Source organism: Geotrypetes seraphini, chromosome 1 (genome assembly GCF_902459505.1).
Source record: "Geotrypetes seraphini chromosome 1, aGeoSer1.1, whole genome shotgun sequence".
Lineage (NCBI taxonomy): Eukaryota > Metazoa > Chordata > Amphibia > Gymnophiona > Dermophiidae > Geotrypetes > Geotrypetes seraphini.
This window is the reverse complement of record NC_047084.1, coordinates 247,872,030-247,898,686: the sequence shown is the minus strand read 5'-3', so window position 1 is coordinate 247,898,686 and position 26,657 is coordinate 247,872,030. Positions and strand designations below refer to the sequence as shown.

The 26,657-nt window shown below is 41.7% G+C and overlaps 1 protein-coding gene across 2 annotated transcripts in view; it reads left to right on the top strand.

Annotated features, from left to right (window-relative positions):
• CC2D2A (coiled-coil and C2 domain containing 2A) overlaps positions 1–26,657 on the top strand; it is a 190,976-nt gene that overhangs the window by 62,851 nt on the left and 101,468 nt on the right. For both annotated transcript variants that reach the window (XM_033948896.1, XM_033948903.1), the window contains exons 14-19: positions 4,997–5,153; positions 9,240–9,472; positions 12,253–12,430; positions 14,909–15,065; positions 16,665–16,812; positions 20,864–21,002. In XM_033948896.1, the coding sequence (XP_033804787.1) occupies positions 4,997–5,153; positions 9,240–9,472; positions 12,253–12,430; positions 14,909–15,065; positions 16,665–16,812; positions 20,864–21,002 (1,012 nt within the window). The remainder of the gene's footprint in view (positions 1–4,996; positions 5,154–9,239; positions 9,473–12,252; positions 12,431–14,908; positions 15,066–16,664; positions 16,813–20,863; positions 21,003–26,657) is intronic.

Below are 26,657 nucleotides of genomic sequence, written 5' to 3'. Positions count from 1 at the left end.
AATTTTAAAAAACTTAGCAGGTGTAAATTTGTACATTTCAACTCAGCTCCAGTTCTACCCAGACTACATTCCTGAGTGGCGTAGCGAGGGTGAGAGACACCCCCCACATGCTCCTTCCCTGTCCCCTCCTGCCGCTTGCACGCCTCTTCCCTTCCCTTGACCTCTGTAAAGTTCCTGGCGCGAGCAGCTGCTGTCGTGCCAGCGTCGGCTCTTCCTTTGATCTCGCTTCATAGGCCTTTGGCTTCTCTTCAAGTTCAGGTTGCAATTATGGCTTGTTTCCATGGCTTGGTTTTAGGTAAGCATATGGATTCCCATCACTAGGGTTCTTTGTGGAATGTGTTTCCTCCATACTCCAGTGCGCCCTTTCGTTCCCTCTTGGGATCTCAACCTGGTGGTGTTGGTTGTGGTTTCTGTTCACTTTGAACTTGGAGGTTGTACACTCAAGGATCTTATCTTTAAGACAGTTTTCCTGCTTGTGATATCTTCTGCCCCTCAGATTTTGGAACTGTAGGTTCTCTTGGGCCATGGACCTTTTCTCATGCTTTCCAAGGAACAGGTGGTCCTGCGGCCTGTGGCTTCCTTTCTCCTCAAAATGGTGTCTGCATTTTATATCGATCAGTCAAGTCTCTTTGCCGGTCTGGAGGGTGGGGAGCACAGTGGTGCAGCAGCAGTTGTGAAAATTGGATACTTGCAAAGCCCTGTGTATGTGCTTAAGGAAGATTCAGGATTTTTAACACTCCGATTGCTTGTTCATCCTTGAGGATGGTCACAAGAGAGGCGAGGTGACTTCTGTGACCACTTTTGCTTGGTGAATTAAAAAGACAGTAGTGACATCTTATTGTTGAAAAATAAACACATCCCTGCATTCCTCAAAGCTTATTCTGTCAGGGAGCAAGCTGCTTCTTGGCCAGAAAGTTTGCAGGTGCTGCCACACGAGATTGCAAGGTGGCAGCGTGGTAATCTTTGCATACATTTGTGTGTCACTATTGCATGGATGTTCAGGCGCATCAGGATGCATCTTTTGGTGCATATGTGCTGCAGACGGGGATTCTAGAGTTCCACCTTTCATAGTCACTACTTTGATATTTCTTAAATCTCTGTGCCGGTCTGAAGGGACACTACAGAAGGAGAAATCAGGTCTTACCTGCTAATTTTCTTTCTATTAATACCTCCAGACTGGCCCAGATCCCACCCTTCCAATATCTGCGTTCAATAAGGTCTCATGGTGCTGGAATGGTTTTATTCACAGTTGTGGCAGCAGATTACAGATTTTTGGTTCATGTTGCTGATTAGTATTTCTGTTAATTTTTTTTTTTAAAGGCACATGCCATTTTCATAAAGAGAAGTTAAGACTCATAGCAGCAGCACCACAAGGTTTTCCTGGATCTGCTACACAGAGGGAATGTATAAGTGATTTTGGTTTCTTTTGGGAAGCTGGGTGTTGGCGCAGTGGTTAAAGTTACAGCATCAGCACCCTGGGGTGGTAGGTTCAACCCACACTGCTCCTTGTGACCCTGGGCAAGTCACTTAATCCCCCCATTGGCCCACCGGGACAGACGGGGAAAAATGCTTGAAGACCTGAATAAACTCATGTAAACCATTCTGAGTTCTCCTGGAAGAACGATATAGAAAACTGAATAAATAAATAAATAAAATAAATACATCTGCTTTGCTATTCAAAGACTAACTCTAGGGGGACTGCATAGTTCACTTAGAAGTCAGTGGTTCTCGGTCTCCATCTGCTGGTGGGTGTACATAGCCCCCAAACATCTGGAGGGATTAAAAGAGAAAATTAGCAGGTAAAACCTAATTTCTCCTTAAGTGCCTATCTATATAATCCAGGACACAATATATATTATGTCCCATCAAAATATATATTGGACTGCTACATAGCCCCTTCAGGATCCCCAATATTTCAGAGGCAAAAAATAGTATGTTCATTGCAGAGATACCAAGTAAAACATGGGTTTTTTTCCCCAAATTTCCCATAAATCAGCCAGAATGGATTTATATTAATATTAATTTTTATGTTCAACATAAACATTAACATTCTTATATTCCACACTAGCTGATGCCCCGGCGTTGCACGGGTATTTAATTATAGCAATAACACTGCAAATGGATTCAAATAAAGATACTTTATAGTGGTGAATGAAATTATTTTTTTACAGCTTTATAAAAAGTACAAAATTCAAATTATAATGTGAAATATTTGACAAAATGAATACAATACAACTAACACAAAACTTGATTATAAACAACATTTTTAGTTTCACCTCCAGGAGCAAGAACATATAAATTCTTGGGTGAACCCACCCTTGAGCAAACAACATAGAGTTGTCCATGGGAAAAACAGGGGGATCTTAAATCCACTCCACAGTATGTAATAGTCTGTCCCTGTGATTTCTTGATTGTGATAGAGAATGCAAGTCTCACTGGAATTTGCAATCTCTTAAACTGAAAAGGAAGATTTGTTGGAATAAGTGGCATCCAAAAGTTTCAGTATTGATTTAAACAACTCAATATGTGGAAACTCAGGTTGAAAAGAAACTCCATGCAGTTTTTTCCCGGTTCAGAATGGAACCTGTGTTCCTAGTTCAGCATATGTGAGTACTCATGTAATGTAATAACATTATGAACTGGGGTGCATGAAGGAAACAGTTACAAACACAGTTAGAACATACAAATTCTATATGTATGGTGTCCGTGGTAGAATAGAAACGATGTCCCTAGTGGTTATAGTGTCATAGAAAGTGTTTTATAGTTGGAATTACTGTGAGAATGGCAGCTTTTTACATTTTTTCCATTGACATGAATGGGTGAAATCTGATTTTCTGTTTGTAGCTCCGCCCACGTGTGCAGGTGGGCCGCGAGACCCCCAGAACATATCACCCCAGGTAGTGAGGGATCTGCATACCAAGTTTCGTTCAAATCGGTCAAGCCGTTTGTGAATTACTGTGAGAATGGCAGCTTTTTACATTTTTTCCATTGACATGAATGGGTGAAATCTGATTTTCTGTTTGTAGCTCCGCCCACATGTGCAGGTGGGCCGCGAGACCCCCAGAACATATCATCCCAGGTAGTGAGGGATCTGCATACCAAGTTTCGTTCAAATCGGTCAAGCCGTTTTTGCGTGATCGCAGCACATACACACACACATACCTCCGATTTTATATATATAGATTTACCTTAGCTCTGAATGGATAACAGGAAAAGATTCTTGTAGTAACAAGGAATTATAATAAAAGAGTACTCCAGATTCAAATAAACATCTAAACTAGAAAAAATACATCATCATAGTTATTACTATTACTACTTTTTATTATTTGTATAGTGCTGAAAAATGTATGCAGCGCTGTACATGTACATTTAACATGTATAGATGGTCCCTGCTTACAAGAGCTTACAATACATGTGGATGATTGCAAGTATGCCAGTGGCTGATAATGTGTGTGCTGGTAATGCCATGTACTATTTTGTCTTATTCATAATTTAATATAATGTGTGTGTGTGTGTGTGTGTGTGTGTGTGTGTGTGTGTGTGTGTGTGTGTTGGGTGGATGAATGGATGAGTGTGGGGAAATGCTGAACATGGATGGAGGAAAAGGGGACAAGGGATATGCTTCTTATGGGATGGAGAGGAAGGGAAAAAAGAAGAGGAAATGCACATGGATGGAGGAGAGGGAAGGGGAACTAAAATGAAAGGGAAGATATGCACATGGATGGAGAGGAATAAGGTGCACATGGATAAAGTGAAATGGAAGGAAATAAGGAGAGGAGATGCACAAGGCTGGAAGGGAAAAGGAAGAGGGGAAAAGATGCATGTGGATGGAGGAAAGGAGGGGCATGAACTTCGGACACTGAAGGGAGGGAGGGAATAGAAAGGGAGAATTGTTGGGTATGAGTGAGTGAGAGGGAAAGAGATGGTGCACATGGGGAAAGGAAGAAAGTGGAAAATTGTTGGGCATAGATAGAGAGAGGAGTGAGGTAGAGATGTATGGGGAAGAGAAGGATGAGAGGGAGAAATTTTGGATATGGTTGTGGAGAGGGAACAGTGGGACAGATTAAAATGGATGCAAGGGGAGGAATGTTAGACATAGTGATGGAGGGAGAGATGTGGCATGTCCTGGAGAGGGGTGATAGGAGAAATATGGGGCTTGTGGGCAATGGTGAAAAATGCTGCACATGATCCGGGTGATGAATTATGAACTTTAACAGATGATAGTCAGAGACAGGAAGAGTTGAGGTGAAGAAATTGGTGGTAGAACAGTTGGAAGATAAAACAAAGTCAAGTCAGTGGCCATCCTGGTGCATAGGGATGGTGGAGTACTATAAATACTGCGAGGGTTCTTCAAAACGTTTCCATACATTCATATTTTTGCAGGAGAGTGTCGGGGCAGGAGAAGTGTTAAGATGGCACGTCATAGAATGTTATGTGACTAGTCACAAGCAAGCTGGCTTATATTGCACGTAGTGATAGGGAAAATGCTTGAGTACCTGATTGTAAAAAAAAATGCTTAGATAACCTTGATAGGCGGTATATAAAATCCTAATAAACTTGAAACTTATATTTAATAGTGTTTAAAAAAATAAAAGTTCAGAAAATTTTTGAGATCCCTCATATATTAGAAATATCACTGCCCAATTTAGTGGCCTAGAAAGAAAATAGATTGCCTAATTGTCTGGTTCTTTTCTTATTCCTTTCTTCTGCAATGGCAGGGTAACAGAACCTAAATACCTAGGTTCTGTTATAGAATACTGTTGTAACCAGGTATTGGCGTTTCTAATACCTAGATGCTTACATTTATCTCAGCCAAGAGCTGATGTAAATGGATGGTGCCTAAATATGGCAGGCATGTGCATAAATTAATATAGTCTGTCTGCTTTGTTCATGTAAGTGAGATTCCAGCCTGTGTCCTGGCTGTGCTTAGCTCCTATGCATGCTGTGATATAAATTTATTGATTGATAACAGTAATTTTATCACATTGCTTTAAAGGGAAGAAGTTCACCACAAAACAGACCAAGAAGCATATGAAGCAGAAATTCAGGCAGAAATAAATGAATTATTGGAAGAATACATGGAAGATTATGAAAAAAAGATTGAAGAATATAAAACAAAATATCGGCGGTGGAAAGCTTGGAAAAAAGCACAGGTTGGTGAAAAAAAATTGAGTAAGTGGATTTTCAGCCACCAATGCCAGGAGATATAGCTCTGTGTAGGACACTTCATCCAGGTTTTTCAAAGTGCTTCTTGTGCTGGCTTTAAAAAATCATGACTGTATAAGTGAATCAATTTTACATCTTGAAAGTTAAAAGCATCGTGTAGTTCTTCACATTCAGTTCATCGGATAACTGGTTCTGTGAATGAGAGTTGGAATATCGGAGGCAGAGATCGAAGGGAAGTGACATCAAAGTGCAATAATGTAAATTTCCTGAACTGTTTGAATGAACAAATACCTGGACAGATTGAGCCAACAATATATTTTTTCTTATGCTGCTAAAAAAAAATATTTAGGCTTGATTGGGAGATATTTGCCTAATCCACAGACACATAGTCCTTTGCATGTTTTCTTCAAATCTGAATTTCACAAATGTGAAGGGATAACCAATGATGTAGTAAACTAAACTAAACCTTAAGTTTATATACCGCATCCTCTCCATAATTATGGAGCTCAGCGCGGTTTACAAGAGCTTAATGTAAGGAAGGAACAGCATAATGGGGTTGGAGGTTGAGTATAGGGGGGAAGAGAGCATTACATTTTTGTGAATAGCCTAGTTTTCAGGTGCTTTTGGAATAGTTGGAAGGAGCCCAGATTCCGTAGTGGGGCAGTAAGGTTATTCCAGAGCTCGGTGATTCTGAAGAAGAGAGATTTCCCTAATTTTCCCGCATAGTAGATACCTTTTAGCATGGGGGAGGATAGTTTAAGTTTTTGTGTGGATCTGGTGGAATCAAGACTCAAGGATTTCTAAGATAGTGGAATTAGGGGAGGGAGGATGCCGTGTAGGATCTTAAAAACTAGGCAGGCGCATTTAAAGTGAACCCTGGAAATTACTGGAAGTCAGTGAAGTTTGGACAGGAGTGGGGAAACATGATCGTATTTGCTTTTTGCGAAGATCAGCCTGGCCACAGTGTTCTGAATCCGCTGAAGTCTTTGAAGACTTTTTTTGGTTAGACTTAAATACATGGAGTTACAGTAGTCTAGACTGGAGAGGATGATAGATTGTACAAGGACGACAAAATGTTGTTGGTGGAAGCAGGATCTCACTTTCCTCAGCATGTGGAGGCTAAAAAAGCATGACTTCGCCAAGGAGTTAAGATGGTCATGGAAAGAAAGAGAAGAATCGATAATGATGCCTCAAGCTGCAGTGTGGAGCCAGAAGGCAGTGAAATGAGGGTGGGTAGGTGTTCTAATTTTGGGCCGAGACAGAGTAGTTTCGTTTTGGATTCGTTCAGTTTCATTTCTACTATGAGGGACCAGGATTGGAGTTTCGTTATGCATGCTATTATGTTCTCAGAGAGGTTGGTAAGGTTCGAGTCTGTCTCGAGGAGGACAAGGATGTCATCAGCATATGTGTAGAGTGTTTCATGGGGAGATAGATGGAAGAGTTTCAAGGAAGACATATAGATGTTGAAGAGAATAGGGGAAAGAGATGATCCCTGCGGAACTTTGCAAATCGGTTTCCAAGGAGAAGACATGGTGCCATTTGTGTTAACAGTGTAGGAGCGGGATTGTTAGAATTTTGAGAACCACTGTAAAACTGTGGAGTCAATGCCTATCTCAGATAGTTGATAAATTAGAATATCATGATGGACAACATCAAAAGCTGCAGAGAAGTCGAATTGTAATAGGACAGCAAATTTATTAAGAGAGTGTAGTTGTTGCACCTTTGAGATTAATCAGGCCAGTAGGGATTCGGTGCTGAAGTTGGGTCTGAAGCCATATTGGTAAGGTAAGATGAGAGTTGGGTAGATATAATGGCCTCTAGCATTTTGGTCAGGAGAGGGATATTAGCTATGGGCCGATAGTTAGAAGGTGAGGAAGGGTCAAGATCGGCTTTTTTCAGTAATGGGGTCAAGGCAATATGTCCCATTTCTGCGAAAAATAGGCCCAATAGTAAAGCGGAGTTTATAAGTCTGGTGAGGGATGAGATGGCCTGCGTGGGAATTTTCTCGTATAGGTAGGAAGGAAATGGGTCCAGGGCACATTTGCAGGATTTCAGTTTGAGGCAGAGTTTAGAAATCTGGGATTCGGATATATGCACAAAGACAGTCCAAGATCTGTCAGCTGGGGTAGGGTTAGAGTCTGCTGAGATAGGGTTAGAATCGCTGGGTACCAGAGAGTTGTAAGGGACTGCTGGTGAAAAGGAGCTTCTTATGGTAGTGATCTTTTCGTTGAAAAATTTTGCTAGGTCGTCTGCTTATGGGGAGGAGGGGGGGAATGGTGGAGTCGTTTTTAGAGCGCCAGATGTTAAACAATGTGCTACTCTGGTTGTTGGATCTGGAGATTTTATCACCATAGAAGTTTTTTCTTGTTTTTTTTAGTACTGTGTTAAAAACTTGATGCTATCCCTCCAAGACTGTCTGTCCACAGGGGATTTAGATTTTTTTCATTTACGCTCTAGTGCTCGACATTTGTGCTTCAGCTCTCTGTGGTACAAGAAGATACCAAGGGGCCTTGCGGGCATAGGAGATAGATTTAGTAGATAAAGGGGCAAGAGCACAAAAGGTGGTCTCAGAGAGGTTTACCCAGTTGTGCCAGTTGGTTTCTGGGTCAGCAGGCTTAGGACACGAGGGAAGCTGGTTGAGGAATTGGGTCCAGAACAGATCGCTCGCAATTTTTTTGCGGAAGGTAATAGAATTTGTGGCACGGGGTGGAGATCCAAGGTGAGACATGAAAATGGGGAGACAGGAAGAACCTAAAAAGTGATCGGACCAAGGGACATGCTCCCAACGAGCATCTTCGGCGGAAGTTTTGTGATCGGTAAGGTTGAGGAAACTGATGATGTCTAGTGTATGCCCCTTTTCGTGGATTGGAGAGGTCGCAGGAGAGGGGAAACCTAGAGAAGTGAGGAAGTTGTTGAATTTGGTTGCATCTTTGCTGGTGATATCATCAAGGTGGAGATTGATGTCACCAATGATCAGTAGTCTATGAAATTTTAGGAAGGTGCTTATTATGGTCTCGAGGATGATTTCGTAGGATTTATTCCAGGGGGTTGGTGGTCGGTATAGTAACAAGATACCCAGTGGGTGAGGGTGGAGTTCGTCGTTGACTGAAGCTAACATATATTCTAGTGAAGTGTAGCTACCCTTTTCGAGGAGCTGAACGTCAAAGAATGATTTGTAGAGGAGTGCCAGGCCTCCTCCTTTCCGGTTAGTTCTTTGGGGAAGAAAAGGCCATGGTAACCATGGGAGCAGAGTTCGTTTTGTGTGAATAAATCATCTTTTTTGATCCTTGATTCCGTGATGCACAGGAATCCAGGATCGAAGTCCCCCCAAGTAGATCCTTTAGTATTTGGGTCTTGTTACAAGCTGATCTGGCGTTACAATAGAGTGTCGGGACAGGGGTGAGAGAGTCAGAGGCAAGATTGGTTAGATTGGCTGGAAGAACGGGCTTTAAAGAGGAGTTATTAACTCCTCGGGGTTTTGGGTTTTTTTTTTTTTTAAGGGGTAATTTCTGGTGCGTACTAACGCAGGGATTCTGAGGCCAGGGCAAGTATTACTGACATTTGTGGAATCGGGTAAATTAGGGGGGAGAGGTTTCAAGCAGAGAGTAGTGTTGGTAAATAAGCAGAGTAAGAGAAGAAATAGGGTCAGAATAGGCTATAGAAGTGCCATTTATTGAAGGAAGTGAGACCAAACTATCATAACTTGTTTATTAGGAAGACAGACTACTACTGCAAAGTGCAATAAGATCTTATTAATCTTCCATAATGAAATTGCATTTATCATATGAAATGACTCCAACATTCATTGAATATTTCTAAATGATTTAGGGCCTTTGGCTTCTGAGCACTAGAAAATATTTTGGGCCAAAACATGAGGTTCTTCTTCCTGAATAGGCAACATTAATAAATCGGTAGCATGAGCTAGCTTTTTTAAATTTTGGTTGAAATTGGAGATATGAAATTACAGCAAGCTTTTTTTTTTTTTTTTAAACTGCTTAACAGCTGTACTGAAAGTAAGAGCTAACTCGTAAAAATAAACTAATAAGAAAAAAATATTTTGGAATACTTAATAGAAAACCAGAAAGAAGAAAAAGGACAAAGTGAACCAAGAAGAGGAAGAGGCAGAAGAGTTGGAGCTGGGAGAGGAACCCATGAAACCCTCTCTTCCTGAACCGGTGAAAAGAGAGGAGGTGGAAGAGGAAGTCAGAGATAAAGCTACCAATATCCGAAGGAAGCCTGGAGAACCTTTTTTAATTCCAGAGCTAAACATGGCAGGAGGCATTACACCAAATGAACTTTGCCCAAAGTAAGTGGTATGGGATGACTTGAATATGAACAAGGGTGGGGAGGGTGTTTGAAATTTGCTGACACATGGTTAAACTGTATAAAGTATAATTTGAAATCTGACCGTGACATCTTACGATTTTATGTATTATTACACTTGATTTCAATGAATTATTCTTTCAAAACCAACAGAATATTTGGGTGTCAATCCATTCATTCAAAACTGTTCCCTCCCCCTTCTTCCCTCTAGGTCAGAGACCGTAAAAGATAATATGTACACATACACATATGCAGGCATAAATATGTACTTTTTAGGAGCCTCATAAATTGAGATTCTCAAATTGAGGAACTCCAAAGGGGCAGATATTCAATTTGGCAAATGTAGATGCTAAACTTTTTAAAATTAGGCACTTCCCCCTACCTAATTCTATTTAGAGCTCCATAATTTAGACACCAAATAGGCACATAACTTTCTGCCTGGAAATGGTAACTACATGGCTAAAAAGGGGCCAATAGCAGTTGTGTGCATAAGTGCGCTTAATTTTGCATCTAAGTGTTCCAGCGTGTGGCTATAAGGGGACGTGATCATGGGAAGGTCATAAGTGGATCATGGGCGACCCTTATTGAATACTATAAATTAGAAAAAACACCCTCTATGGAATTATGTACTGCTGAAATATCTATTTATTATTATATTACTACATAAGAACATAAGAATAGCCTTACTGGGTCAGACCAGTAGCCCGTTCTCATGGTGGCCAATCCAGGTCACTAGTACCTGGCCAAAACCCAAAGAGTAGCAATATTCCATGCTACTGATACAGGGCAAGCAGTGGCTTCCCCCATGTCTTTCTCAATAACAGACTATGGACTTTTCCTCCAGGAACTTGTCCAAACCTTTCTTAAAACCATCTACGCTATCTACTCTTACCACACCCTCTGGCAACATGTTCCAAAGCTTAACTATTCTCCGAGTGAAAAAAATTTCCTCTTATTAGTTTTAAAAGTATTTCCTTGTAACTTCATCGAGTGTCCCCTAGTCTTTGTAATTTTTGACGGAGTGAAAAAAATCAATCCACTTGTACCCATTCTACTACACTCAGGATTTTGTAAACTTCAATCATATCTCCCCTCAGCTGTCTCTTTTCCAAGCTGAAGAGCCATAACCTTTTTAGTCTTTCCTCATACGAGAGGAGTTCCATCCCCTATACCATCTTGGTTGCTCTTTTTTGAACCTTTTCTAGCACCACTATATCTTTCTTGAGATAAGGAGACCAGAATTGAACGCAATACTCCAGATGAGGTCACACCATGGAGCGATACAGGGACATTATAATATTCTTAGTCTTGTTAACCATCTATTTTTTAAAAAATTCCTAGCATTCTGTTTGCTTTTTTGACCGTCGCCAACACACATTGGGCAGAAGGTTTCATCATATTGTTTATTATGATATCCAGATCATTTTCTTGGGCGCTAATCCCCAAGGTGAACCCTACCATCCTGTAACTGTGATTCAGATTATTCTTCCCAATGTGCATCACTGTGCATTTGTCCACATTAAATTTTATCTGTCATTTGGACGCCCAGTCTTCCAAATCCCTAAGGTCCGCCTGCAGTTTTTCACAATCCGCATGCGTTTTAACAACTTTGAACAGTTTAGTGTCATCTGCAAATTTAATCACCTCATTCATCGTTCCAATTTCCAGATCATTTATAAATAAGTTAAATAGCACCAGTCCTAGTACAGACCCCTGCGGCACTCCACCGTTTACTCTCCTCCATTGAGAAAAATGACCATTTAACCCTACCCTCTGTTTTCTATCCGATAACCATTTCCTAATCCACAACTGAACTTTGCCACCTATCCCATGACACTTTAATTTTCTCAGGAGCCTCTCGTGAGGAACTTTACCAAGAGCTTTCTGAAAATCTAGATACACTATATCAACCAGCTCACCTTTATCCACATGTTTATTCACACCTTCAAAGAAGTCAAGCAAATTTGTGAGGCAAGATTTCCCTCAGCTGAACCCATGCTGACTCCGTATCATTAAATAATGTTTGTCTACGTATTCCACAATTTTATTTTTTATAATTGTTTCCACCATTTTGCCTGGCACTGAAATGAGGCTTACTGGTCTGTATTTTCCCAGATCTCCCCTGGAGCCCTTTTAAAAAATCAGCGTAACATTGGCCGCCCTCCAATCTTCAGGTACTACAGATGATTTTAGCAACAGGTTACAGATCACTAACAGCAGGTCAGCAATTTCATGTTTAGTACCCAGGGATATATACCATCCGGTCCTGGTGATTTATCACTTTTTAACTTGTTGATTTGACTTAGTACAATCATGCATTCAGAAAGTCTAAACAATATTATTATGAATATGATTGTAAGGGGGTGAATAAAGCCTCAGAGTGTGGAGCAAATAGCCCAGCTGGGTTTCAAACATGATAAATTTACTGGCTCTCAATCAGATCTAGGCAATACCCCACCATCCTTCTACTAATCCAATAAATAATTAGATATCTTAATTTTTATCTTTTTTTTCTTATTTTCTCTTGCTAAATTTTGTTGCGCTCAGACTTCCTGAAAATTCACATTCATATACATAAGTCAAAGGAAAGTGTTCTTTATCATATAGTCGATTCAAAAACTTGTTTCTGATAACCTCAGCAGGTCATAAACTCATAAACCAGCAACTTCAAAGTTCATAACAGTTAAATTACTTGATATTCAGAAATGAAAGTTCTATTTTGCTAAAGTTGGTTGTTGAATTAATTTCATGGTATTTTCCCAGGGTGGAAGTTTTGAGAAGGGAAGATGTTCTTAAGCGTTCTATGTTTGTGAAGATCCTTTTCAATAATAAAGAAGTTTCAAGGACTGCCAACTGTCGCATGAGCTCAGACTTCAAAGTTCATTTTGGACAAATTTTCAACTTACAAATATTCAATTGGCCTGAGAGTATAAAGCTACAGGTACTCAATTAGTGTATTTCCACACTCTTGAATTTTTGGCATGTCAGGCTTATTCAGATGGCCAGGTGTATCAGAATTAGATATGACCATATTGAACTATAAAAGGGGAAGGAATTGGAATATTTCTTTATTGTAAAACTACTATCATAGTAATTTAGATGATTGCAGATAAAGGCCAATTGACTTTTGCTTAATTTTTTTCCGTTTGTACCTAGAAATTTGGAGCAATTTAGAGAGTGCTTAAGAAGGATTGTCAGCCATCTAATGAAGTTGTAGGAAGGAACGAGATGGCATCTGTCTGAATTGCTTATGACTAGTTGGGCCCAGTATTTTTATTTTATTTTTTTACGGGGATGGTTGTTTTAGTAGCTGGGAATGTTTATTATGTTTGAATAATTTATATTATCATGTTACTAAGCGTTATGTTTATTTTTTGTTATGAGTTTAAACACTTGTAAATGTATTATCATGTGGGTGCACTAGTTAAAAAGGGCATATGATTGTGACTTGAAAAAGGGTAAGACTTGAAATAAGCAGAACCTAAATGAAGCCCAATTACCCTTTTATTGTCTGATGTCCTTTTTTCAGTTTAACCCTTTCAGGACCAAGGGACATATTTGTCCCATAACTTTAAAATCCTATAAATTTTGATTGGGATAGTCTACAGTTCTAAATTTGATATGTACGGATTCCATATGATACTGCCTTTATGTAAACAAACTGGTTCCGACATTCATTCATTAGCGTCGTTGCCAGATTGACGAGAAGATTCACTTGCCACACTGTCCATAAGCCAGAAGTGTGATTTTTTAAATAAAAATAATGATATTTCACAAAAAAAAATCAATTTTTTGGTATCTGCAAGCCCTTTTTACCATAAAAATGTCGTCAAAACCACAAAAATTGGCCTACGATCCTTATGGTCCTGAAAGGGTTAAAAAACAAAATTCTGAAATATAAAATTCAGATAAAAATTATATTTGTTTACATGTTTCATATATAATCATAGACTGTGGTTTTCCATCTTTATTTGATCTGATTGTGGTGGAAACTTTTTTTTTTTAATTTTCTCATTTTGAATATATAACTAAATTTGGCCCCTTTTTATCAACTGCATTATGGGGTTTTAAATTGCAGGCCACTGCGATAAAAGCTCTGATGCACTTAGAATTCCTAGCAGCATCAGAGCTTTTATCGCAGTGACCCACGATAAAAAACCCCAAACACAGCTTGATAAAAGGGGGCCTTTATATGAGTAATTTATGCATGAAAATGGTTCATAAAGGTACTCCTCCCTCCATATTTGCAGGGATTAGGGGCAGAGTCGGCCCGTGAATAAGGAAAATTCGTGAATAATTTTTGGGCTGACTGTCCCACCCTCCGCCTCCGTCTCGGACCTTATCTGGTGGTCTAGCGGTGATGCAGGGCAGGAGCGATCTTCCTATACTCCTGCCCCATGCAGAGCCATCAGCGAAAATAAGAACATAAGAAACGCCTTCGCCGGATCAGACCTAGGTCCATCTAGTCCGGCGATCCGCACACGCAGAGGCCCAGTTAGGTGCTCCTTATTGGAGACCCAGATTTCCCGTATCCCCGATGCGATTTGCAAGAAGGTATGAATCCAACTTGCGCTTGAAACCCAGAACAGTAGTCTCTGCCACAATCTCCTCTGGGAGAGCATTCCAAGCACCCACCACTCGTGTGAAACAGAACTTCCTGACATTTGTCCTGACCTGCTGCCGCTCAGTTTCAGGCTATGACCTCTTGTCCGTGTCACATCTGAAAATGTCAGTAATGCTGTTTCCTGGTCAATTTTATCAAATCCTTTTAATATTTTAAAAGTCTCTAACAAATCTCCTCGCAGTCTTCTCTTTTCGAGGGTGAACAGTCCCAGTTTTCTGAGGCGTTCTTTGTAGCTCAAATTCTCCATACCTTTGACTAGTTTCGTGGCTCGCCTCTGCACCCTCTCCAGTAGAGTTATATCCTTCTTAAGGTATGGTGACCAGTGTTGGACACAGTATTCTAAGTGTGGTCTGACCATTGCTCTGTAAAGTGGCATTATGACGTCCTCCGATCTACTCGTGATCCCCTTCTTAATCATGCCCAACATCCTGTTTGCTTTCTTCGCCGCCACCGCACATTGAGCCGATGGCTTTAGGGTTCTGCTGTGAGTTCTCGTTGTAGTCTCGTGAGACCACGGGAACTCACAGCAGCCATTTTTGATGATGGCTCTGCATGGGGCAGGAGTGTAGGAAGATTGCTTCTGCCCCTCGTCACCGCAAGACCACCAGGGGAGGTCAAGGACAGAGCGATTCACAAGGAGGTGGGGTCCCAGACCCAAAAACTGTGAATAACCGAATCCGCAGATACTGAAACTGTGGATTCGGAGGGGGGATTGTGCCCTCAAACTGACCTAAAGTCATTGCATTGTGGGGCTTTTCATTTGCAGCTTTTGATTGCCATTGGTTTGTATTACAGGTTTATGAAACAGTTGGTCATGGTGGAAGTAATTTGATAGCAGAGGTATTTATTCCAATTCCAGAGACTACAATAGTCACAGGAAAGGCTCCAGTGGAAGAAGTGGAGTTCAGCAGCAATCAGCGAGTAATGTTTGAGCATGAAGGAGTTGGCAGTGGTATGCATTTATTCTTTGTTACAGGAAGGGAGAGTTTCTTCAAATAGATAATCACTAGTGAGCAGTAGAAATTTTTACATCACATACTCATGAGGAGAGAAACTCAGTTAAAGATTGTTTCCAATGCATGTAACTGGTGCATTTACCCATGTTTTGCATGATTTTTAGAAGAAGCTCTGTGTTGGCAGAGAATTTCCAGAATTTTGCGCATCCTAATCTGGTCTGATTTCTATTTTCATAAGGCTATGATGTTAGATTCCACATGTTGATTGTTTCTTAATAATTGTCCCTTATTGTTAAGCCATTATAGTCTTGCCAGATTTGTTAGCTTTCCTAAAATTTAACGTTTCATCAACTGTTTGTTTTTCAAGGGCAACAAAGCAGATTATGGTCTAAAAACATAAGAGAAAGGAACGCCATAATCATTAGGATAAATTAAGAAAATAAATTATAAATGACAACTCAGAAATAAATTACACAAGATGATATCAATCTTTAAAGCAAAACATTGATAAGGAAGGCAAAAAGAGAAATTTGAAGAAGCTTGCCCTAGAGACAAAAACACATCGTAAAAACTTTTTTAGATACATTAGAAGCAAAATGTTTGTGAGGGTGTCATTTAGATCAGTGGTCCCCAACCCTGTCCTGGAGGACCACCAGCCAGTCAGGTTTTCAGGATAGCCCTAATGAATATACATGGAGCAGATTTGCATGCCTGTCACCTCCACTATATGCAAATCTCTCTCATGCATATTCATTAGGGCTGGTGGTCCTCCAGGACAGGGTTGGGGACCACTGATTTAGACCATCATGGGGCAAAAGGGGCACTCAGGGGAGGACAAGGCCTTTTAAATTTGCAGTTTGGGAAAGGTAGGGTAAACATAAAGCTTGTTTTAAAGAAAGAGTGGTAAATGCTAGTCTGTCCCATGCAAAAATTTGCAGAGATGAGTGCCGACTTTGTAAGGGTTTTGGATGATGTAGTGCATAAACAAATGGTTATAGGGTCCATTGTAAGGTTTAGATCAAAGCAAACAAAAAACTGAGAAAAGTCTGCAAATCAGTTTGCTTGCATAGTTATAAGATAGTATATCTTTAGCTAAAGTATTTAAATTCCTGTAATTGCAAGTTGAGAGAAACTTCCTAGAAGTAATAATTCAATCAAGCACTTCTGTAAAAAGCATGGGCCTTTTGCCCAAATGTGTTAATGTTAAGAACTGGAAATATGTTCCACAGTATATGCTTGAACAGATTTTCGCTTGCATAGTTTTTCTTGGTATTTTATTTGAACAAAAGGCAGGTGAGGATGGGGAAACAATGAGGAGAAAGGCAGTTGGATGCCATAATTTGTAACCCATTCTGAGCTCCCGGGAGACAGACAAATAAGTAAATAATTCTTCCATTGTGGATTTTAAAGCGTTGCCAGACACCACTTCTCCTCCTCAAATGACAAATTACATTTTTACTTTTTAAGTTTACATGCGTCATTTTTTAGCAGTTTGTAGTATTCAAGGGATGTTTGAATTTTTGTAATCCACGAATCGCCAGTTGCACGGCACTTTTTTCTAATGCACTCTTTAATGGCAGTCTCTTTGTTTTTAGATGTGCCATTTTCCTTTGAAGCTGATGGCAGCAATAAGCTGACTTTAATGACTTCGGGTAAAGTTTCATACAGTGTTTCGTGGGCAGTTGGAGAAAATGGAGTTCCCTTAGTCCCCCCAGTATCACAGCAGAGCAGCAGGATTTCTAGGTAAGGAATTGTATTTAGTGTCATGTTAACCTTACAAATATTGAAACTCTCACAAAACCTGGTGGCATAATTGTGCCTTCCTGAATTCACTTTTATATGAATCATAAATACGACAACTATAAAACATATATTTAAAAAAAAACCAAAAAACAAAACATACAGCACAACCAGCAAAACTAAAAGAAATAGATGGCATCTAGGCATGTCTGTACATGATCAGGAGCAAACTATTGTGGATACCAATTGAATATGTGGCAAAAAAAAAAAAAAAAAAGGTCACAAATACAATGTAGATAATACCTTTCTATTAAATTAACATACTAAAGGGTCTGTTTATTAAATGTTTTCTTCCATGTGGAGGTAATTTTAAAAACTTTTTTTTCCACATAGAAACCTATCATATGCACATACAGGTCCATAGTGATCTATGTAAAGGCAATGCATCCGTTTAGGGCACAAGGGAGATGGAGGCTCCAAAATTATGTACTGTCCATTGCCTTTCCTGTTTGGCTTGGGATAAGAGCTTGGGAGGGGGCGCCGTTTGTACAATCCTGCTTGTTGCTCCCTGTGACCCTGGGTAAGTCACTTAATCCTCCACTGCCCCAGGTACATTAGGTTGTGAGCCCACCGGGACAGATAGGGAAAATGTTTGAAGTACCTGTATGTAAAACCACTTTAAGTGTGGTTGAATAACTACAAATAGGTAAACAAGTCCCAATCCCTTCCCTCTTCCCTTTTATAAAATTACCACAGGTATTACATAAAAATATATGCATGGTGACAAAGAGGTACATCCTATATAATAAAAGCCTAAGTGCACATGCGCACTTAGAATTTCGTGTACCCTGCCGCTGTGGTGTGTGATCCGTGGCCGCCAACCCGGCGGCAGGGAACATTCTGGCCACTCCCCTCCTCCCGCCCTCACTCACCATGGAAGCCAGGCAAACTCTCTCCCTGCCCGCGTCCTCGGCAGGGAACACACCTCCCGCCCTCACTCGCCGCTGCTGCCACCTCCGCCGCCGCTGCTGCTGATGATCCTCCTCTTCAGAGCAGCATGCGATGGTGGCCGGCTTTAGCGAACCTCGCAGGCCGCTCTTCAACCTCGGTAGCACGTTCTCTCTGACGCACGGGATCGCGTCAGAGGGAACGTGCTACCGAGTTGGAGAGTGGCCTGCGAGGTTCGCTAAAGCCAGCCACCATCGCAGGCTGCTCTTTAGAGGAAGATCAGCCACCACGATCGCCAAAAAGTAGAGTCCTGCATTTGTGGAAGCAAGGGGACCTGGAGGGGAAGGGAAATACCGCTGATGCTTCTGCAAAGGAAAGTGGGGGGGGGAGATAAGAGAATGGGGGGGGTGGGGAAAATGCTGCTACTACTTCACAGGGATCTGGAGGGGAAGGGAAATATCACTGCTGCTACTGCAAAGGAAAGTGGGGGGGGAGAAGGGAATGGGGGGGAAATGCTGCTACTACTTCACAGGGACCTGGAGGGGAAGGGAAATACCGCTGCTGCTTCTGCAAAGGAAAGTGGGGGGGGGGGGGGGAGAGAGACAGAAAGAAATACAGACAGACAAAGGAGGCCAGGGAGAGAGACAGACAGAAATAAACTAAAACTAAACTAAACTAAACCTTAGGTTTGTATACCGCACCATCTCCATGGTTGTGGAGCTCGGCACGGTTTACAGGAATTGTAATGAGAAGGAACTACAAGGAAGGGCTGGATGAAGATCAGAGGAAAGAAGAATGTTAGAGGACTAGGATGGCAGATGAGTAGGGGGTGTTAGATTCTTGAGAAAAGCCAGGTTTTCAGATGTTTACGGAAGGGTTGGAGAGCACTCAGGTTCCGAAGAGGGGAGGTTAGGTTGTTCCAGAGCTCGGTGAATCTGAAGGGGAGGGAAGTCCCCAGTTTACCTGGGAGGGAAATGCCTTTTAATGAGGGGAAGGATAATTTCGATTTTTGGGTGGGTCTGGTGGTATTAGGATTCGAGGAGTTCCAGACAAGTGGAATTAATGGAGGAAGGATGCCGTGGAGGATCTTGAAAGTTAGGCAGATGCATTTGAAATGGACTCTTGAAATTATCGGAAGCCAGTGAAGCTTGGAGAGGAGCGGTGAGACGTGATCGAATTTACATTTTGCAAAGATGAGCTTGGCCGCGGCATTTTGAATCCGTTGGAGTCTGTGAAGGTTTTTCTTCATTAGGCATATGAAGATAGAATTGCAATAGTCCATTCTAGAGAGGATGATAGATTGGACAAGAACGGCGAAATGTTTTTGATGGAAACATGATCTTACTTTCCTCAGCATGTGTAGGCTGAAATAGCATTTTTTTACCAGGGAGTTGAGGTGGTCATTGAAGGACAGTGTAGAATCAATGATGACGCCCAGGACCTTGCTGGAGAATTCGAGCTGCAGAGTGGAGCCAGAGGACAGTGGGATTGAGGTGGGTAGCTGAGCTAATTTTGGGCCAAGCCAAAGAAGTTTTGTCTTGGATTCATTCAATTTCATTTGGACGGGGACCAGAGAGACAGACAGAAAGAAAGACAGACAGACAAAGGGTGCCAGGGAGAGAGAGAGAAAAATAGCAGGAGGGAGAGAGGCAGAAAGAAAGGAAGAAAGAGACAGGAGCAGGGAGAGAGACATAAAGAAAGAAAGACAGACAGGCATATATTCTAGCACCCATTAATGTAACGGGCTTAAACACTAGTACTATTATACAATTCGGTGAAGTGTGTTTTGGGATGAAGTTTGGATAGAGCCAAACAGAGTCACAATCTGTGTGTATGCAGGTGCTTTGTGTGTTATCATTATGGGCTCCTTTTACTAAGCTGCGTTAGGGCTTTGCTGTGCATGCTAGACCTTAACGTCAGCATTGGGCTGGCGTTGGTTCTAGAAGCGTAGCGCGTGGTATAGCACGCAGTAATTTCCTGCATGCGCTAAAAACGCTAGCGCACCTTAGTAAAAGGAGCCCTATCTCTACTCCCAAGCAACCGTAAATGTGTGTGGCTTCCATATAGCAAATGTTTTCATGGCACACTAAACAGAGCAAATGTTCTTTGCGATACATTATAATTGAAATTATAAAATTGCAAACCCAACAAAAAATTTAAATTTGAGAGTCATTTATTTAAAGTTTTTTAAGCTACGTATGGGTAATTGTAACAATGGTGAAACTAAAGTAGATAAAATGGCTAATCAATGTGATGGAAGTGCTCGTTTTTGAGTGCAAATTAACTCAAAATGTGACTTGATAAGTCGACAAACAAACATGCATTCCATCATCCACCATCTGCGAGTGTCCTGTTGAGGAATCTTTGAATCGGCATCCTTTAGGGGAATGGAATGTAAACAGGAGTGTTCTGCGTGAGTAGTGGAGTTTGTCCTGTAGGATGAAGTGTTTCAGGAGGTAGGTGGGAGCGGTGCTGAAGAGTGTCTTGTCAAATTTGAAGATTATTCTGGTCTCGATGGTAGAGATATATATTATGGCTTGATTTCAAGGGGCTATGGTTTGGGCACGCCTAAAATATCAGTGTGCGTTCTCCATTTTATAAGGGAAATACAAATGGATACCAAATATTTTCATCTGCTGCTTTAAAACTTGGCCAGAGGTGTGCACAAATGTCAGCTTGAAGGGACAGATGTAAATGTTGACAGTATCTTACCCAGTAGCTTTAGTACCCACCCCTAATTCCCCTGAGTTGAGAGAGAGTGGAACAGTAGTTAGAACTGCAGCCTCAGCCCCAAGATTGCAGGTTCAAACCCCACGCTGCTCCTTGTGACCCTGGGGAAGTCACTAAATCCTCCACTGTCCCAGGTACATTAGATAGATTGGGACAGATGGGGAAAAATGCTTGAGTACCTGATTTGTAATCCATTCTGAGCTCCTTTGGGAGAACAAGCTAAAAAAACCCCAATTTCTAGGTAGTTTCAAATGTTGTTTCATGATGTGAGATCTTGCTTATGGTTCTGTTTGAGTGGAAGCCCAAAAGAGCAGGAGGTGAATGTTGTACCTAAGGAGCTTTTACAGAAAAGAACTATTTTTTTTTTTCATTTCAGAGTTTGGAAAAATATTGATGCCATTGCATCTATTGGAGCATCAGGATTAACTGACATGAAAAAACTTGCCAAATGGGCTGTAGAGTCTAAGCTTGATCCTAATGACCCAAATAATGCAGCTCTGATGCAGCTGATCATGGTAAGGGGGTCTCTGATAATGTTTATGTCTTTGAACTTTGTAGGCTATGATGCCCTTTAATGGATAGCAAAAATTCTTCACATATGGCCATTCAAAAACAAACAGACAAACAGAAAGGCAACGGAGGCATCTTTTCAACCAATGATCAAGTCTTTATTGAAACCAAGTAGTCCAAAGGCGAGGTGTTTTTCTGTTTGCCATTCAAAAAACCCCAGAATATTTTGCAAAACTGTGAAAACGTTTTTTAGCGCTGGCTGGTGCGCTGAATGCTCTGCACTGCTCCTGATGCTTATAGAATTCCTATGAGCAGTAGAAGCAATGCAGAGCATTCAGCGCACTGGGCTGCACTAAAAACCGCTTTTGCGGGCTATTTAGATATACATGCATGTATTGAGTACCACATGTACTCAAATATAAACCCATTTTTCTCACAAACTCAGGGCAGCCATTCAGTGAGTGGCTCAGAACCGGGCAGGAGTGAGGAAAGCTCGATGCTCCCCGGTACACCGCTGGACCACCGGGGATTCAAAATGGTATGGGGGGGGGGGAGGCAGGAGGGAAGTAAAAAAAAAAAAAAAAAATTGGCAGAGTCAACTGGGATAGGAGATGGGAGGATCCCCCATGTCTCAGCCCACCCCCACCAGATCAAATGGCAGGCCTGGCGGAGGCCTGCAATAAGTCTGGGAGGAGGGTGGGTGGACAATCGCCCGAATATAAGCCAAGACCCCCATTTTTGGGCCATTTTTTTGGCCCCCAAATCTCGGTTTATATTCGAGTTTATATGGTATTTAATGTTTGGTTGGTTGGTTGTTTTTTTTTTTTATAAAGGCCAGTTTCCAAACGGCCTCAATCTTAAACTCCCTATACCAAGCTACATATTTGGAAATTTTAAGAACTGCTATATATAAAGCAAAAACTTATTTCAGTATTATTGTTTCTTCTGTCTAATCATCAGTCCAATTTAGTTTGGTATTAAATTAATTTGTTAACTATCAAAAATACATATAACTGTTTATATAATGTATGTTAGTAGCATAATAAAAAAAACTGTGTTAATGGGTATCTTCTTTCTACACTTATGTAAGAGCTTATTAAGGGTGTTTTATGTGGTGTTTTATCTGTTTTTTATAGACAGGTTTATTTATTAGGTATGCATTTTAGCCAAGGGTGGCCCTATAATGAGGCCAACTGAGGTGATGACCTCAGGCGACACTCTTTTTGAGATAGCGGCATTTTGCTGCTGGCCAACCTACCTATTGGTCAGCTTTCTCTTCTGCTCCCCTTCCCAGCATCTAATCCTTTCACCTTCTCTCCCCCAATCGGCATTTTTTTTTCTTCCTCTCTCCCACTGCATCTACCTTTTAGATTTGTCGGCAGTGGCAGTGAATTTCACAAAGCAGCCCTGATGACCTCAGCACTTCTTTTCACCATGGCCCGCCCCAGCAGAAACAGGAAGTTATCAGAGAGGGCGAGTTGCATTGGAGAGAAGCACCAGAGTCAGGGTGGGATGGAATGGGAAGGAAGGAAAGGAAAAAGAGAGTGATGCCAGAGCATAGGGGAGGGGGTAGAGGCAGAGAACAATGGAGAGGGGTTGAAGCTGAAATTAATCATGTACAGAAGAGTTAAGGGGCACAGAATAGACAGTTTATGTAAGGGGCATAGTAAGAGGGAAGATGCCATATGGAAGAGAGAGAGAGAGGCTAGACAATGGATGGAAGGGGCAGAGAGAGAGGGTGGACAGTGGATGAAAGGGGCAGAGAGAAAGGGTGGACAGTGGATGGAAAGGACAGAGAAAGAGGGCGGACAATGGATAGAAGGAGCAGAGAGAGAGGGTGGACAGTGTATGGAAGGGGCACAGAGAGAGGGCGGACAGTGAATGGAAGGGGCAGTGGGCATACAGATGATGTATGAAAAGAAGAGCGCGAAGAGAAGATGGTTTAAAGCAAATTCAGCAAAAGGTAGAAAAAAGATTTTTTTGTTGTTGCTTTAGAATAAAACAGTATTGTAGCTGTATTGATAACAGTTTATAAACAGGAAATGGAAAAAAGGCAGTATACTGTACTGACCGAAGAAGGAGATTTTGGCCTCTGAAAGCTAATTGAAAAATGGATTAGTCCAATAAAATGATATTTTCTTATTTTCCATTATTTTATTTCTGCTTGTTAATTTGTAAAGTGGTGATTGCTATTTCTCAGTTTTTTACACCCTCCTATGGACAGGGCTTTAGGCCCCCTCCAGTGCATCCCACAATGCACCGGAAAGGGGCAGGCCTGCCTCATTCAGAAGGAGGTGGGCCTGCCAGCTGGTCAGAGGGAAGACCCGGCCAACCAGCCTTCCTACAAGATTAGAGGGAAGTTTGGGGGTTTCTGGTAGGGGGGGTGTATGGCGGTGGCACGATCTATAGGTGTGTGTGTGGGGGGGTTCTAGCAGGAGGGATTGGGCATCCCTCCTGCCACTTTCGTTTGGGGAGGGGTTCCGGGCAGGAAGAACTGGGCATCCCTCCTGCTGCTTTTGTTTGAGGGGGGTCTGGGCAGGAGGGATGTTGGCGATTGTTCGTGCGGCCGCAGCTGTGGCCGCTAAATTTATCACAGCAGGGAGATCCCTTGCCATGATAAGCTCTGCGGCCGCGTCTACTTACAATCTGATTCTCTAACATGGATGTCGGTTAGAGAATTGAGTTCACTTTAGGCGCGATTCTGTATAGGATGCCTGTCGCCATCTGAGACTGGGCATCCTATACAGAATCCGAGCCTAAATGCACTAGATTTGAATTATATTCAAATTGTATAGTAGGTTTTTTTGCCAATGAATGAGAATTAGTCCCATAAAAATTCATGATACAAATATTGAGATTTACGCATCAGGACTCCTGAGGCTTTTTCCACTTTTTTGAAAGGTATCCTTATCATTGTTTATAATTTTAGATTATCTCTACATTTTATAATATGGACATTCCTTGCTGCCATACAATGGGCCCAATATTCAGCACTCTTTAGATGGCTGGGACTAGCTCCCAGCTGTCTAAACACATAGCCGACTATCCACCAATACTCAGTAGGGATAGCTGGCTATCTCACGCTGACATCCAGGTCTCCAGATTGGCCGATGACCTCACCACCAATATTCAGCAGCTAGCTGGCTAAGTTTGGCAGCCTAAAAAGATGGTATATCTTTGACCATTGAGACTTAGCCGGTAAGCCGCTTAATATTGGCATAGTTGGCTATGTCCTAGCCAGCCAAAAATAGACTGGAAATTCCATGCCAGTGTCCGGATATAACACCAGCATTTAATTTCTGGTATCGCTAGTGATCTCCTGCAGTGTGAATAGGAGCCTGAAATTGTCCATGTCCTTTATGCCTCATTCATAGTTTGGACATTTCAATTTATAAAATGGATGTTTATGTTGTACGTAGCCAGCCCTTACATAAGAACATAAGAATAGCCATACTGGGTCTAGCCCAGTATCCTGTTTCCACAGTGGCCAATCTATGTCACAAGTACCTAGCAGAATCCAAATAGTAGCAACATTCCATGCTACCAATCCCAGGGCAAGCAGTGGCTTCCCCCATGTCTGTTTCAATAGCAGACAATGGACTTTCTTCCAGGAATTTGTCTAAACCTTTTTTAATCCTAACTTTAAACTACTGTTACCACATCCTCTGACAACAAGTTCCAGAACTTAACTATTCTTTGAGTGAAAAAATATTTCCTCCAATTGATTTTAAAAGTATTTCCATGTAACTTCATTGAATGTCCCTTAGTCTTTGTAATTTTTGATGGAGTAGAAAATCGATTCAATTGTACCTGTTCTACACCATTCAGGATTCTGTAAACCTCAATTACATCTCCCCTCAGCTGTCTCTCTTCTAAGTTGAAGAGCTCTAACCTCTTTAGCCTTTCCTCATTTGAGAGACGTTGCATCCCTATTATCATCTTGGTCGCTCTTCTTTGAACCTTTCCTAATAATGCTACATCTCCCTTTGAGATACCGCAACCAGAATTGAACACAATATTCAAGTGATAAAGAGGCTTTATAATATTCTTGGTCTTATTTATGATCCCTTTCCTAATAATTCCTAGCATTCTATTTGCTTTTCTTGACTTCTGCTGCTCGTTGGGCAGAAAGTTTCAGTGTATTTTCTCTGATGCCACTTAGATCTTTTTCTTGGGTACTGTCCCCTAAGGTGAACCCTAGCATCTGGTAACTATGTTTTGGATTATTCTTCCCAACTTGCATAATTTTGCATTTGTCCGCATTAAATTTCATCTGCCATTTTTAGCGCACGCTGTCCTCCGCGCTACACGGAAAATCTAATGCCAGCTCAATGGAGGCTAGCACAGCTTAGTGAAAGGAGCCCCTAGTCTTCTTGCAATTTTTCATAGTCTGCACGTGTTTTAACAAATTTGAATAGTTTCGTGTTGTCTGCAAATTTAATCATCTCGCGTGTCATTCCAATTCCCAGATACATTGGAACCTTGGTTTACAAGCATAATTCGTTCCAGAAGCATGCTCGTAAACCAATTTACTCGTATATCAAAGCGAATTTCCCCATAAGAAGTAAGGAAAACTCACTTGATTCGTTCCACCTCCCCTCCCCCTCGATCCGGCACCCCCCTCCCCCCACCTGCTTGCGTCGCCTGTCCTGCCACGTTCCGGCATCCCCCACTCACACACCGACCCACCCACCCAACCAAACACAATCGCTTACCCCGCTCTGGCACCGGCACCAACACAGTGGAGCCGCTGCTCATGGCTTTGTGAATAGGAGTGCGGCTCAGAGGAGGAAGCCTGCCACAGAAGGTAAATGCCCACAGGAGGGAGGGAGGCACAAAGTTATGACACAGCACAGAGGGCGGTAAAGACAATGAGGGGCACGTTGGGACACGGAACGGAGTAAGAGGGGCACGGAGAAAAGAGAGGCAAAGGTAGAATATAGGACCAGGTCTATAGCGGTCAAAATGGCAGTTAGGGAGGCAAAGCTTCGAGTTGAAGAAATTCTGGCAAAAAACATTAAAAAGGGGGACAAATCCTTCTTCAGATATATTAGTGACAGAAAAAGAAACACAGGCGGGATAGTATGCCTTAGAAGACCGGACGGAAGTTACGTGGAAGCAGATTCCAAAAAAGCCGAACTACTGAATGAATACTTCTGCTCAGTCTTCACCTGTGAGGCACCGGGACACGGTCCGCAGTTGAAGGCAACACAAAGCACAGAAGACCCGTTTCAGAATTTTGAGTTCACACCAGGTGAAGTTTACAGTGAACTGGCAAGACTCAAGGTGAACAAAGCCATGGGACCAGACAATTTGCACCCAAGAGTGCTCAGAGAATTGAGCGATGTCCTGGCGAAACCGTTGGCTGAGCTATTCAATCTCTCCCTAAGTAAGGGGAAAGTTCCCCTGGACTGGAAATTAGCTAATGTCGTTCCTCTGCATAAAAAGGGTTGCAGGGCAGAGGCTGCGAATTATAGACCGGTGAGTCTCACATCAATAGTGTGCAAACTCATGGAAACACTAATTAAAAGCAAATTGGACATGATCTTGAATGAAGGGAATCTTCGGGATCCCAGTCAGCATGGATTCACCAAGGGTAGGTCCTGCCAATCCAATCTCATCAGCTTCTTTACTGGGTAACAAGAAAGTTGGACTTGGGA